The sequence below is a fragment of the Plectropomus leopardus genome, chromosome 1 (genome assembly GCF_026936395.1).
Source record: "Plectropomus leopardus strain MGB_pleo_1.0 chromosome 1, ASM2693639v1, whole genome shotgun sequence".
Classification (NCBI taxonomy): domain Eukaryota; kingdom Metazoa; phylum Chordata; class Actinopteri; order Perciformes; family Serranidae; genus Plectropomus; species Plectropomus leopardus.
Window position 1 is genome coordinate 38,391,187 of NC_142176.1, and position 14,629 is coordinate 38,405,815.

Below are 14,629 nucleotides of genomic sequence, written 5' to 3' on the forward strand. Positions count from 1 at the left end.
CTCGAGATTGTAAAGTTTGCTGGAGTGCTGGTGTATCAGCTTTTGGTGAATTAGTAAAGGTTAAAAAGAACAGCTTTTAAGCAATACAGAAAGATACATATAGTGCCAACTAAAGTTTTAATACATATACATGATGAAAATGTTCACAAATATACAACATACGCAATAGACTATTTCCTGTAGGCAGACAGAATCTACACTCAAAGAAAATATGCTCTGTTATAGCACTCAGTCAGTGTCAGATCAGATATCACATCTGGACGCAGTGCATTAAAGCAATTGTGTGCCTTCAACCCAATCACCAGAATAAATGTTGGCATTGTACATTTCTTAGTACGGATGAATAACATTTTTATGATATTATGTAGCGGATATGTTTAAGCTCTGTGTTCTTTTACATTTCAATATGCTGCAGTTAATGTGTAGCTATGTTTAGGCACAAAACTACTTGGTTATATGTCGGAAAAAAATATGTATTGAATAAAAGTATTGTCACTATCACAGCTGGAAATGCTGTCGATGTCGCCCTAAAAAATGACCAGTTCTGTTGCACATTGATCTCGAACAGTGGTGTGCAGTGGGGTTTCATATCATCCACCATCCCATCCAAGTCCTGATGACAGTTGGCACGCAATAACAATGATGACACTTCAGAAATGTTGACAAGTACAAAATATAGAAATGTAATGTATCTGTGGTTTGCACAAATGTATAATGGTAATATTTTTCTGCTGGTGACTGGGCTGGTGCTTTAAATTAGGAAATTAAATCTGCACCATTTACTGTTTCCCTTTTCACCTCTGGACAAGCCACTGCTTGATGCATTGTCTCTCTACCTGAACTGTCGTTCCTTACTGCACCATTGTCTCTAGAAGCATGAGATGGTAAAGACCCATGTCACACTCCCTGAAATGGGAAAAAGGTATAAATGCTTAACCATATTACTTATGTTGCATTAGAATTCGCTTCAGGGATGGTGTTGGATAGTGTCCAGATATCTTGCGATGAATCTACACAATTACAGGTTACACTTGCACTAGGCATTTAAGTTTAGAGGATGCAGAGTACAATAGCAAACTTATTTTGGTGAGGGCTAAGACAAGTTATGAATGACAACCTCTTAACATCTTCTGAGTGTTCTTTGTAGATAAAGAGCAAGGATTCTCAGGGTGTGTCAATTCCACGAAGACAGTCCATTGTTCAAATAACATTTTTTTGCTTGTTTTTTGCAGGTTCACACAGTTGTGCACATAAAGAAGAAGACAAACTCCTAAGGTTGAGAGTATTAATAAACCCCTCAAGACAAAGTTTATATTAGCACACCTGGTTATGACACTGATGAAAAAAAAATTCCCACTGAAACTTTCAATAATAAAAATATTTGACATTTAATATTAGAGTCACCTGGATGACTTTGTTTTAACTAGCAGTTTTACTTCTCTGCTACATTTTTTTTTATATATAAACATTATGATCTTAGGCATAAATAATAACGGCAAACTAGACAGTATTTCTGTAAAAATCCCCCCATCACACACATGCATGCACACACAAAACCAAACATGTCTTGGTGTGTTGGCTTGAGTCTTAGCTGTTGGTGCTACGTGTTTCAGAGCTCGTCTTAGTGGGTGGATTTCCAGTCTTTCTCAAAGACATCAAAAACCACAGGAAGATGAAGAAACCTGATTCAAAGGAGTGAAAGAGACAAGAGACGTGTTAGAGGACATGTAAATGACTGATAAACAACTGCTTCATGTCACTGTTTGTCAGTACACAAACAGGCAGGTCAAAATCCACTACAGATAGAATATTATAGTATTATGCACCATCTATTCTTTTTCTTTTTTTTAAATTTACACTTTTACATTTATATATAACAAAGTAACACACACAAATCCAAACCACTACCCAACACCAAGGGCAACAACAGAGAAAACATAACATGACATTAACACATTCATTGACAACATTTAACATAGAAGGGGATATATAGTCATGCAACACCACTTAACTACAATAAATAAATAAAAGTATTCATTTCATCATCACGAGGTCCACTCTTGTACAGGGCCGATACATGCCTCAGAACAAAACAAAGGTACTGGACTTCTCATCACTGAAATGAATTACATTATTATTTTTTATGCTGGGACACATTCCTAAACCTGGTTCCAAATGGCTTTGGTCTTAAGATTAGTGTCATTTAACGTGTCAGCTATTTGCTCCATACCAAGACGATTGAAATACTCAAGTAGCCATGTTTCAATTGAGAAACATTTTGGCTCGCAAGTTTTCCTATTTGACAAAATCATTCTTTTAGCAGCTAAAAGGCTACGCCCATTGTCTCTCTGTCTTTTTTTGTCTTGAGCTGTGCTGCTCTGTGCGCTAGTAGGGAAGTAACTGGACATGGTGAAATATCTATCTTCATAATAACTTTAGTTAAATGACACATTTCAAACCAAAAAGACTTGACTGCAGGGCAGTGCCACAGCATACGATACAAAGTTCCCACTTCTCCACCTTCATGCCAACAGACATATGAAACATTTAAGTCCAGGAGTGATATAGAGTGATATAAACTCTATGAAGGATTTTCAATTGTATGACTCTACCTCTAACTGATTTTGAAATTGTTTAATGTCTCTCCAAATATTCTCCCATTCAGCTAAAGTGCATTCAACCCCAAAAATAATGTTCCTATTGAATGATTGCTGGGATTTGAGGAGTACTGGAGCAAAATGTTGTATAAACCTGAGACATCTCTACTGATAAGAATCTGAGTTTTTTTTTTTTTTTTTTTGTCTCATAGTTAAAGTCAAAATATTCTTTGAGACATTGGAGAAAAAATATTTTAATTGGGCATACTGCAAAAAACTGTTCATGTGTCAATTCCATAAAAAAAGATTTTTTAAAGTTCCTTAAAAAATCACCCTGTTCTCCACAATTTGTAAAATTTATTTAATATTGTGTTGATACCATATGCTATGCTAATGGATTCCCTGCAGCCTTAAGCCATCTATTCTTGACATTTGAGTAATCTGATCAGTTTGAAAAACTCCTCAACCTGTGGCATGGATAAATATCTAGTGACTACAACCATGTATTGTGAAGGTATTCATGCTGCTGCACAAATATGTTTTTCCATTAACCATTCACAGTGGGAGAGTCCCAAGTTGGCATGTAGGGTCTAGCATTTACACAATATACAGTTCCCGATCAAGTAATATTGGCATAAATATGTAAATCAACAAAAAAACGTAATATGTTCAACTTCCAGTTACGGAAGCTACCCACCATTGTGCCTCATCCTGAACAAGTTTTGAACGAAGAGGACCAACTTTGCTCATATGACTGTCACTAACTTATGCCACCAATAACCTTTCTCGTTTTATTTACAGTAAAATCACCACATAAACATGTGGAGGCAGGTTGTTCAGACCTTGAAGTGAGTTCAGGATGCAAAAGAAGTAGAGGCCAGGAGTGGTCAGGTGGCCAAATGAGAAGAAGACCAGGCCCCAGGAAATGCCAAGCAGAGTGGTAACTCCCAGCATGGTGCAGATGTCTCGCTTGGCTCTGTCACGGTCACTCTGCCCATACTGAGTTGCAAAAATGACACAAAAATGCAGGTTGTTGACAATCAGATACTACTAGTTATTTGGTGTGGGAGACTGAAGAAATTTTATGATGAAAGTCATCATAAAAGCAAAAAGAGATTGGACAACTCGGTGTATGTGGAAGGCGAAGGGAAATGTATCCTTTAAATATGAGTCAAAAATAAAGAAGATATTCTACATTTTTCTTTTTGTCGCAAATCCCATGAAAAAACCAAAACAAAAAATCTGTTGGTCATATTTCCAACATTCCTACTGTGTTTGTGGCACTCAGCCTCAATTCCATTGGTTCATACTGAAGATGTAAATCTTGACAAAGAGGCTGCAAATATGCAAATTTTAAAAAGACTCCTGGAACAGCCGACCAATGCCCCCCAGCACATCAATGGGTTGGCTCAATTATTTGTTTCAATAGCTTTTTAAATGTTAAATGGTGACAGGGGATGAGGACTATGGCACATTGGAATAAATCATATCAGGCCTTAAACACACACACACACACACACACACACACACACACACACACACACACACACTATTTGTTAGTAGGATTAATTTATTTTTGGTTCTGGTGTTTTCATGGGATAAGTTAACAGCAAGAAATACGAAAAATATCACCAGACTTCTCTTTCAAAGATCAGTTTTAAGGATAAGAAGAACAGAATGCAAAGAGTACAGATTGACTCGAACCTCCTTGCAGTGGCGGAGACTCACAATGCGTCTCACTGTCACCCCTAACATGATCACGTTAAAGACAAACACCAAGCCAAATACTCCCACTGTAGTCACCATCTTCACTGTGGTATTCCCTATATAGCATCTACAAACAGAGAGAGCGAAAGAGAGAGAGTATAGCCAAGGATTCAATCTCATACACTGAAAAATCAAATATGAATTTTGTATTTAAAATGTAAAATCAGGCAACTAAACATTTATCAATCTACAAAGTTCCCCTGGATGTACCCCTTCTAACAGTTATAATTGGGAACAGGGTTTATGCATCATTTCCAAATGCATTCAAATACACAGGAACTCTGATGCACTCTGATGCAAAACAGCTAAGTTAATTATTGGTCTAGATTGCACATGTTTGCAAATTTGCTCCTGTCTCTGTTACATTTCAGTGCTGTTGGGGTTAGTTAAGTCCAGAGGAACACGCCCATAAGAGCTTCTGTCGATGATGACCACCAAGGATACAATGACTGCAGGGACACCTGAAACACAAGGATGAAGCAAGGGGCTCAGTCGCCTATGAGGTCTGTTGACTGATAGATATTTAGGTCTCTGGCCTTGGCGACTCTACTCACCCCATCCCACCATGCTGAGTTTGAGCAAGTATTTCCTGACGTAGATGTTGAAGACTTTGACTAAGAGAAGGTAGAGGTGGAACCCCTCCAGGGCCATCCAGCTGAAAGTGGCCAGCAGGGAGTAGTGAAGAGCAAGAGCCATGTAAAGGCAAAGCCCATTGGAGGACAGTGCTGCCACCGTCTGGCTCGGGAGGAAGTGCAGGTTGAGGAAGATCAGGGCAATGGCCAGGTTTATGTGGACCTTCATAGAAACATCTGCTCTGACTTTTCTGTCAGACAGAGGATCTGTGGTTAACACCGAATTATGTGCAATTTTCATCATCATTTGGGTAACACTGAAATTAAGTCACGCTGAGTTGGAGAAGAAAAATACGGAGGACTGAAACGGACAAGATCAAAAATAAATACATAAATAATTAAGGGAGCACTACATAAATGTGTTGAATGTATTGGACTGAATAATCAAATGTATGCATTGTAAATATTTATTGACACATCTTTTTATTTATTTTTGATTTTGTCAGTTTCAGTACTCCATAGAAATAAAGGATGGATGAGAGAAAGATAGTAAGGATGAAAGGATGACATTTACTAAAAGCAGGAGAGACAAAATGTAATCAGAAAGGAGGCAGAGCTCAGAATTACCTAAATGTTAAGTCTCATTTATTTATATTACTTTATTAGAACACACGCAAATTCTGATTGGTGTAATAACGATTTGGAATAAGAACTGTTCTGAATCATAAATAGACTGGACCAGAGTTTGGGGAAATGTTTCCTGTTCTTCTCAAAACTTTAATCATAAATTTACCTGAATTTCATGTATCACACTGTTCAGACTTGTCACCAAAGCAGCAATATATAATGAATATATCTACTGTAAACTGTACGATTTAAATCATTTGGTGACTTTCTTACATATCACGTGGGAGAGTCCATCAGTTAAAATTTTTCAGGAACAAATAACAAACCGTTTCTCTGAAATTTTTGGTGTAAAAATTGACTGAATGAAATTCAAAGCAGAGCTTCACCATACTTGAAGGCTGTTGTGGCTATCAGCATGCACTGTTGCTAAAAAAAAGTGGATTTATCCTTAAATTGAGATTTGTGGAGCTCCCTGTTGCTAGGATAAATGTTGCAGGGCATGTTATGCTTGAGGCCAGGAAGAAGGCACTCAGCTTAGCTTGAAAAATGATATGAATTTTTATTCATACTTTAAAAATTTTAAAAATGATGAAAAAAATCTGTACTGCATATGCGAAAAAGCTTTTTAAATGTGTTATTGGAGGTGGAGAAAGACTCAAAGGACAGGTTAGGGTCAAGGAACATTAAAAAGATGCAGGTGTAATTTTCTTTTTGGTTACTTTCCTGTATTTGTTACTTTCTCTACTCTGAGCTGTATCACATGATGCATACATTTATAAATGATTCATTTTATCTCTTAAGAGAATGTCAAATATGTATTTCATTTATTACCATGTCCAATTGTTTTGTATGTAACCTCTTATTATGTCTGTCCTTGCCCTGATATTTACATCTTGCAATACTGACAGCAGTTACTGGTTGATGTATACCTGCCAGCTCTGTTGAAAAAGTGGTAGAGCACTTTGCATTTAAATGTACTAAAAGAAGGAAAGTAATAAAGCAGAGGGAATAATGGACAAAGGCTTTAAGAAAGAGCATTAAGAAAAAGTCAAAGAAGTGAGGAAGAAGAAGGCTGACTGAAAAAGTGAAGGGAGCAAGGACAAACGGCTGCTGCTGAACACATGTCAGAGGAAGGATAGCTGAAGGTAAGGAGGGATGAAGTACAGTCATTCACCTGGGGAGAAAAAAATACCTGTTTGTGATGAAGAGCAGAACAGTGATGACCAGGGTAACAAGAGAAAGACTACAGCCAATCAGAGTGATGTATGTCAGAATCTCCTGGTCTTTAGGTGAGAAAGAAGGAGACACCTGAGGAAAAAGTACAAAGACTACATTTGTGACATTTGTTTGATAGAGCTGATTTACATAAAAACATGCAGTGTAACTATAGGATACATTAATACATTATGATGCAGAGTTACAAATTCAAATTATTTTAAATAATTAATCTAGTAATAAACAGAATAATAAAACATAAAACATGAAATAATAATGAGTTCTTCTACTATACTTATACTTTAAATCTTTACTTAAAGTCATAATGTGCATAATTTTTTAATGTGGAACTTTTGTGCTGTTTTAGTGGTAGCATCAAGAATAACAACACAGTCGGCAGTAATGAGAGATGCCGCACAGCAGTGAAGAGTATCACAATTCATAACAATGTACCTTTGACAGAAATGTTTGGCAGGTCAAGGCAGTCATAAAGTGTATACTGTAGACATTTAAGATGTTTTGTGATTGGTCAAAGAGCCGATGGTGGGGAGGCCATGTTAAAAGGGTATCCACTATATATACACTACATTGTGTGTTAGATCTATGACTGTTTTTGTTTGTTTTGGGGTGTTTTTTAGGATATATTTTTGTTTTTTGTGAATTTTCTTGGTATGAATTGAATTCATAGTTCAGTTCAGCTGAAAATCAATTAGGATCCTTTGCTGTGGTATACTCATAAATTCCCTAGTACAACCGCGTCAAACAGTGGACAGTGGATCATGTTACAGCCAAGACTCCAGGAAAAACTACCGGCTTTAAAGCCATTTTGTCACAGTAGCTTGTTTTTACATCCTGTACACCAAACTTTATATGAGGATACTTCGATTTGAGGAGTGAGATTGGTTAAGGTAAGAATATCAGGGCAAGCCAAAGATATAGATTTTTTTTAAATTGCTACCATAAACAAGAAATCACACATATGTGAAAGTAGTTTATAGATGCTCCACTGAATATACATTTTTTATAAATGTTTGACATTTTTTTGTGATTGTCTCTCTACAATTCTACTTGTATGAAGAGGGTCGAGCCTACCATCAGTACGCCAAAGTATGTGAGGTGGTCACAGGAGCAGTTGACCTGACCACGTTTCCACACCGTTTGACAGCCATCACTGCTGAATTCTGGTAAGCCAAACAGACAGATCCATTGTACAAATGATCCTTCCGCATTTGAATTGTGATTTGTCAACTTACTTTGCTGGACATGTGTGAAACCCTGACACTTCAACTTCCTTATTAAAAAAAAAGGCCTAAGTTGTTATTTTTCATAACAGATGTGATGCCTGGATACTCACCCTCTGTTGTAAAGTTAAAGAATACACAGCGTGGTTCTTTGTTTTCCTGTAACACAATATACTAAATTTACATTTGCATTTGATATTTTATGTATTAAGTATTTCAACGGACAAAACATACAAATCTGAAAGGTTACAAAAGTTACAGTTATGGTAAATGATTTGAGTAAAAAAGGTGTAGTTACATTTTCAGTAAGATTCACTATGATGTTGACATATTCCTGTAGTCCTGAAATGTTCTTGCCCCGCACACTCAGGCCAAACAATCTGCTTTCATATAATACACCTTCAGTTCCCCATATGGTCTGCGGGACAACATACAGTCAGGGAGTTAGTTTGGTAAGACAGTTATTGTGTAAATTGTAACCACTTTCCTGAAATACCTTTACTGTATTTAGAGGAAAAAGCCACCCTGTCACCTTCTTCATGATATTATCTGTCTATCAGTATCAGTGTACCCACTCTTCTTCATAAAAACCTTATAAAACTAATCATGGTTTGCATGTTCTTGCAAAGTGAAGCAAAAGAGCAAAAACAAAGTGGCAGTTGTTCTTTTCTATTGCATGCTTTGTTGCACCATTTGAGGAAACTGTATTTTTCCAAAATTGACATCACTTCCTCTTTTGTGGTTATGATTTCTCTCAGTCATTGTTCAAGATTTGTAAAAATAAAAATGGTCACTGAGAGGCCTTAACTTTTTCATAGTGACGCACTAAAAAAACCACACCTATAACTACATCATTTTTTTCCTATTACAATGAGTTTTAGCTCTGGCTGTCCATTGTGAATGCCACATTACTCATGTCCATATAACACTGGAATAGAAAAAAAGCTTAGTATCAAAGACTAAACGCGCCTACAAATGCAGTGTCCAGTTGTTTTTATAGTAGTTCTACCAGCTTAGAACTTTTTGACAAAATCTAATGACTAATACAACAGTGTTGGTCGTTGATAAAATATATTCATCTCTCTTGACATAATGTGTCCTTCCATGGTTAAAGTGGCAATCAATGGCAGAATACAATAAATAAGTTTAAAATACATTTGCCAATTATGTAAAATATATACAACATGTTGTGATTTAAAAAAAAATGTTACATTAAATACATCTGGCCATTGTTAGTATTTGCTATGATAACATTTTACTCACTAGCTTGATTGAGGATACAGTGTCTAACACAAGCGATCAGGCCAATTCCAAATTCATCCCATTTTATCCCCGTCATCTAAGTCTCAATAAACATTAAACAAAGGTGAATGTGCCTGAAATGTCCACTGTAAGTTCTGCAGGTGACCACAGCTATGGTTAAGAACTGCAGGTCAGGCCAAGGAGTGGCTTTGCTGTGTAAAGCGCTGTGCCAACCAGAATACATACAGACACCACAGTATATATAGGGAGGCGGATTCCCAAGAGTAGTAGCTCTTTAGATTTTTTTCTACAAAATTTGACATTAAAAAAGTGTAGTCCCTAACCCCATTTGCCTCAGGCCAGGTAAGCATGCAGAACACAATGGTGTTGTTCGATCCAGCATCTAGTTCTCTCGGTAGTCGAACTCTCACTTTGCTGTTGGTGATAGCCTTGTCTGACACTGCCTATAGGGCACACAGCCAAAAACAGGAAAACATTGCATATAAACACATGTATCAGAGTAATGCATCTCTCACAGCTACATTTTTATCTTACCACCATCAGGGAATATTCAAACAATGCTGACTCAGCACAGTATAAATGACCAGTCAGGAGTCCTTGGGGGAAACATTCAGCTTGCTAAAGTATATTTGGTGAAAGCCCAGTAATTACTAATCTGGGATAATGTTCTGTGGCTGACACTGACCCCTGACTTTCCTGTGGATGGGCTGTAGCAGAACGAGCTTTTTTTCCCTTTAAAGGATAATAATTCTCATTTAAAAAGTACAATGCTTAATATGATGTCATTATTTTGATGGGTAATCCAGCAGCAAACATTTTGAATAGGTCCTGGTGACAATGTGTGATTGTTAAACAACTACCATGGTTATTTAGCATGAGAATACACCTAGACACACTCAACCCGAACAAAAAGAATAATTAAGGAAGATTTCTTGTAAAAAGCGTAACCCTGTCAGCCTCTGTTTTACTGCAAACTCCTCTTGGCATGCTGGATGGATAAACATATAAATGCATATAGTTGTTGCAAAGAAAGAATATTAAACAAGACCAAGAGCCTACAATGCTTGCATCTTGTTGAGACTGTACTTAGGCACAGGGGTGAATTGAGCTAGATCGCAAGACAGGGCTAGCATGCTGATTCAGAGCAGGCTCAGGTGGTGGTAGTGGTAGAGCTAGAGGAAAAGTCAGGGGATCACCAAAGTAATTACAATTCATTCATGGATGCATGTACCAAATTCCAAGGTAATCCATGCTAAAGCTGTTGAGACATTTCACTCTAAATGACATGCCAACCTCACGGTGGCACTAGAGGAGAAGTCAGGGGATTTCCAAAAGTTTTTTAAGCCAAAAAGGTTAACCTGATGGTGACCTTAGAGAAAAGGTCAAGGGTTAGTAGAATTAATTGTCTGTGAACAATGGATGTCTGTCAAAATTTTCATGGCAAACCATTCTGTAGTTGTTGAGATATTTCAGTCAGTCTGGGCATTGCTGACATTGCAATATAGTGCTATGTTACTGGCATCCTTACCTCATTCTCATTGGCATAAATTTCAAGGCCTGCGAAGGGGCCTTTGGGTTTGTGCAGGATGGCCACCAAACGGCTGACAGACATATATGTAGTCTCCTCCACCTCTGTCTCCTCTAGAACGTATTCTAGGTTCTCCAATGCTCTTGTAGAAGAGAACAAGAACTTTATAATCACTTTCACATCATTCCAATTTACAATTACTTTCCTTAAACTTTTTAATTAATTCTGGAGCGCTTAATGCCTTAACCCTAAATCTGATTTCAACTCTTTACAAAATATTCATATTGGCTGGGTTTTTCCTTCCATGTACATATGTGAAACACTTTTTATCACTCATAAACAGATGCTCATACAAACATAAAATCCAAACAGATATAAAATGTTTTCTTTTATAGACAATTAAAATGTTTACTCGATAGTTTCATTGTGGTTTCCATTTTCCAAAATGTGGTTTACATCTTCCATGCAATATCTGGACTCCGAAGGCCCTGTAGAGTAAAAGAATGATTGATTAATATTCAAGCTGTACAAAAAAGGACATTTTCTAAGAAACCGTCCTGTATGTTGTAGCAACTCACCATGTCTCTTTTTCTTGACCCTTTTACAACGATTTTGACCCTGATTTCCATGATGACCTAAACCCTGATCTCCACGATGACCTAAACCCTGATCACCACGATGACCTAAACCCTGATCACCACGATGACCTAAACCCTGATCTCCACGATGACCTAAACCCTGATCTCCACGATGACCTAAACCCTGATCACCACGATGACCTAAACCCTGATCTCCACGATGACCTAAACCCTGATCTCCACGATGATCTAAACCCTGATCTCCACGATGACCTAAACCCTGATCTCCACGATGATCTAAACCCTGATCTCCACGATGACCTAAACCCTGATCTCCACGACGATCTAAACCCTGATCTCCACGATGACCTAAACCCTGATCTCCATGATGATCTAAACCCTGATTTCCACCATGACCTAAACCCTGATTTTCACCCCCATTGTAACACTGATTTTTGCCAGGCTTTTTACAGGTGTTGACATGAGACACCATAGACAGGACCACACAACTGATGAGGAGCCACAGCTCCATCCTGTGAAGTGAAGACGATTTATTTAGACAAAAAAAAAAAAATGTCTACACTTTACCAACAAACATATTGCATAAATGTATGGCGGACATTAAATGTGACCCCTCTGATGTCATCTATTTAACACAGACAGAGAAAGGTACAAACACAATCTACTGACCCCATTTACTGATCTCAATTGGGACTACAAATGCAAGTATGTTTACTGTCATTTCCATACACTTAGTTGAATAACCAATAGAAATCCCGTAGGCCTAATATCAGCACTGGTATAGATAGCTAAGTTTTATGGTTCTGACCTGAAGAGAACAAAAACATTGCCTACCTTCTCATCTTATCGATGTGCCTGAACTGATGTCAGAACAGGACTAAAGTAGGAGAGAAAACTCTCTGTAATCTAAGAGCTTAATAGGAAGTGGGAAAAAACAAAACATGCAAATTGACGTTTTGAAATAAAAGAGGAAGCTGCAACAGACAGAAAGCTAAATCCATTGCATCAATTGCCTCAGCTGTTGCCTAATAGATATTGCCATGAAACAAAGGCAATGACTTTATACATTTCCAGAATAATGTCTAAACATTGGATAAAGCTAGGCTCAACTATTATTATTATTTATTATTATTATTATTATTAGTAGTAGTAGTAGTAGTAGTAGTAGTAGTAGTAGTAGTATTGTCATATTAGAGTTGAAGGTTTTCAAAGAGGGAATTATTATTATTCTCACTATTATTATCACTCCAGAAGATAGTCAACAGCCATTAAAAAAATACATTTCTGCCATGTTTTAGGACTAAAATATTCTATAAATCTGGCTATGAATGATATATGACCAAAGCCCTCTCTCAAAAACTAAACATATTAATAGAAATAAAAGCAGAAAGTTTGGTAGATAAATGCTGCTGATGCTGAGATTTTTGACTCATTGTATAAGAAAAAAAAAAAAATCTGAGACATGGCCTTTAAGGATATGTGTTGTAACATCCAATACATTTGTCGACAAAAAAAAACAACAACACTGGGGTTAACATTTTTATAAATATAAATATAAATATAAATATAAATATAAATATAAATATAAATATAAATATAAATATAAATATAAATATAAATATCACTATGAAATGTTTGATTACCTATACTAGGACAATTTTTGTATTATAAGTTTTATGAAATGCTATGTTTAAAAAGCAAATAAGGAATTATCTAATTGCATATGCACTTTTTTGGCATTTACAAAACAAAAGTCTGAACTACAAGAAATACCTAGAGGACAAGTTGTGGAGGCAAAACATCCCAAAATCTCAAAATTGGCATGTGCATGAAAAAGCTGTGTTTTCTTGGTTTATGGCTGCGTTTCACTACGACCACCAACAGAGGGCAGTAGCACATCAAAAAATCAAGTGTAACGAGATGAATTTTAGCATTAAACAGAGTCCTCTATCTATAAAACCAAAATTTGGAAATTAGTGAGGAATTTATCAAAACTCAAGTCATTATTATGATGATGATGATTGTTATGAATGTTATGTCACAATTTCACAAGACGGTGTAGTAGCTTCAACAGCTACTGCTGCCCTTTTATTTTCCTTAACCAAAACTGTTACACATGCATGAGCCCCAAAAACAACCCCCCCTACTTACTTTTGCAATTCAAGAGGGACAAACAATATGGAACAGTCTGTTACACTACAATCTATGGTAAAGTTATTTAACTACCAACCATTATTGTATGCCTAATTAACTGCTTAGAGTACCTGCAAAGCAGAGTAATAAATACCCAGTGATGTTGTGTTTTATATCAGAATGCCTCCAACCAATCAAGTTGCTTTGTTGGAACTAACTGTAATATAATCACACGTACAGTATATTTGCAATTTATTTATGCAATTGTTTATTTCAGAATTATTTATTTATTTGTTTGCTATTAAACACAATTCATAGCTGTCAGGCCCATTACATTTGTGGATGCAGTGATGGTGGTGGTGTTTAGAGCTGGTATTGTCATCATAACAACTAAAGCCTGTTTAATTCTAAACAGTTTATCTGTTAATATGTTTAATTCTAACTCTTGTGTGTTTATAGACCCACCCGTGGTTTGTGATGCTGAGAATGCATTGTGTGTGTGTGTGTGTGTGTGTGTGTCTATGTGTGTCTTACACATTATGCTTTATCCATCACCAAGTTTAGGGGCTGGGCATGCAGGTGGCCCTTCTACTAGGTGGCCAGTACAGCAAACAGCCAACAAAGCAGACTAGACAAGACCTGATCAGAATAGAATAGAGTGGAAAAGAATAGAACACATTATGTTACAATTGTTTACACATTTCTCAACAAGTTCATTTTTCTCCTAAACTCTTCACACATTCAGCAAAACAGTGAACAACTTTTCATTGCTTTGACACAGAGTGTGTTCACTGACCACATCTGTCAAATTTTATGAATTGCTTTCTCACTCAAACTCAACCGTCAGACAAGTTGTATGTATTTGCAGTCAATTTTGGATGTTTATATACTAATTGAAGAAATGTTGTTTGAACTAACATAACACATCATTACAGTAATTGTTGTCTATTTTGCAGTGATTTACTGTAAGAATACACAGCACTTTGCCACATTCTACGGCATTACATACATAGGCCTACATTACAACTTTAAACTGGACCAAACAACTTTTGAGTGCCTCATTTCATTCCTGTGTGACCTTCATGGA

At 36.7% G+C, this 14,629-nt stretch overlaps 1 protein-coding gene across 2 annotated transcripts; it reads right to left on the minus strand.

Moving 5' to 3' along the window:
• Window positions 1-100: 100 nt before the first annotated feature.
• On the minus strand, window positions 101-12,348 carry LOC121941558 (adhesion G protein-coupled receptor G5). 2 transcript variants are annotated; one of them, XM_088080980.1, is made up of 14 exons: window positions 12,244-12,348; window positions 11,389-11,921; window positions 11,223-11,298; window positions 10,811-10,952; window positions 9,606-9,725; window positions 8,318-8,437; window positions 8,133-8,178; window positions 7,871-7,959; window positions 6,756-6,871; window positions 4,919-5,187; window positions 4,729-4,825; window positions 4,302-4,431; window positions 3,440-3,596; window positions 101-1,682 (listed from the first exon to the last, which is right to left on the minus strand). In XM_088080980.1, exons 1-14 carry the CDS (start codon window positions 12,249-12,251, stop codon window positions 1,588-1,590), a joined length of 1,998 nt encoding a protein of 665 aa, XP_087937106.1. In that variant the 5' UTR covers window positions 12,252-12,348; the 3' UTR covers window positions 101-1,587. The 2 variants fall into 2 exon arrangements, with proteins under 2 accessions (XP_087937106.1, XP_087937110.1); XM_088080984.1 differs by lacking the exon at window positions 9,606-9,725.
• Between the last annotated feature and the right edge of the window lie 2,281 nt (window positions 12,349-14,629).

What these genes read in the sequence shown, in the direction of transcription:
- LOC121941558 (XM_088080980.1), bottom strand. An exon ending in AACCCCAACAGCACTGAAAT is followed by an intron (nt 4,432 to 4,728) that starts GTAACAGAGACA and finishes CTCTGTTTGTAG; the next exon opens with ATGCTATATAGGGAATACCA. An exon ending in CATCCTGAACTCACTTCAAG is followed by an intron (nt 1,683 to 3,439) that starts GTCTGAACAACC and finishes CCTTTGAATCAG; the next exon opens with GTTTCTTCATCTTCCTGTGG.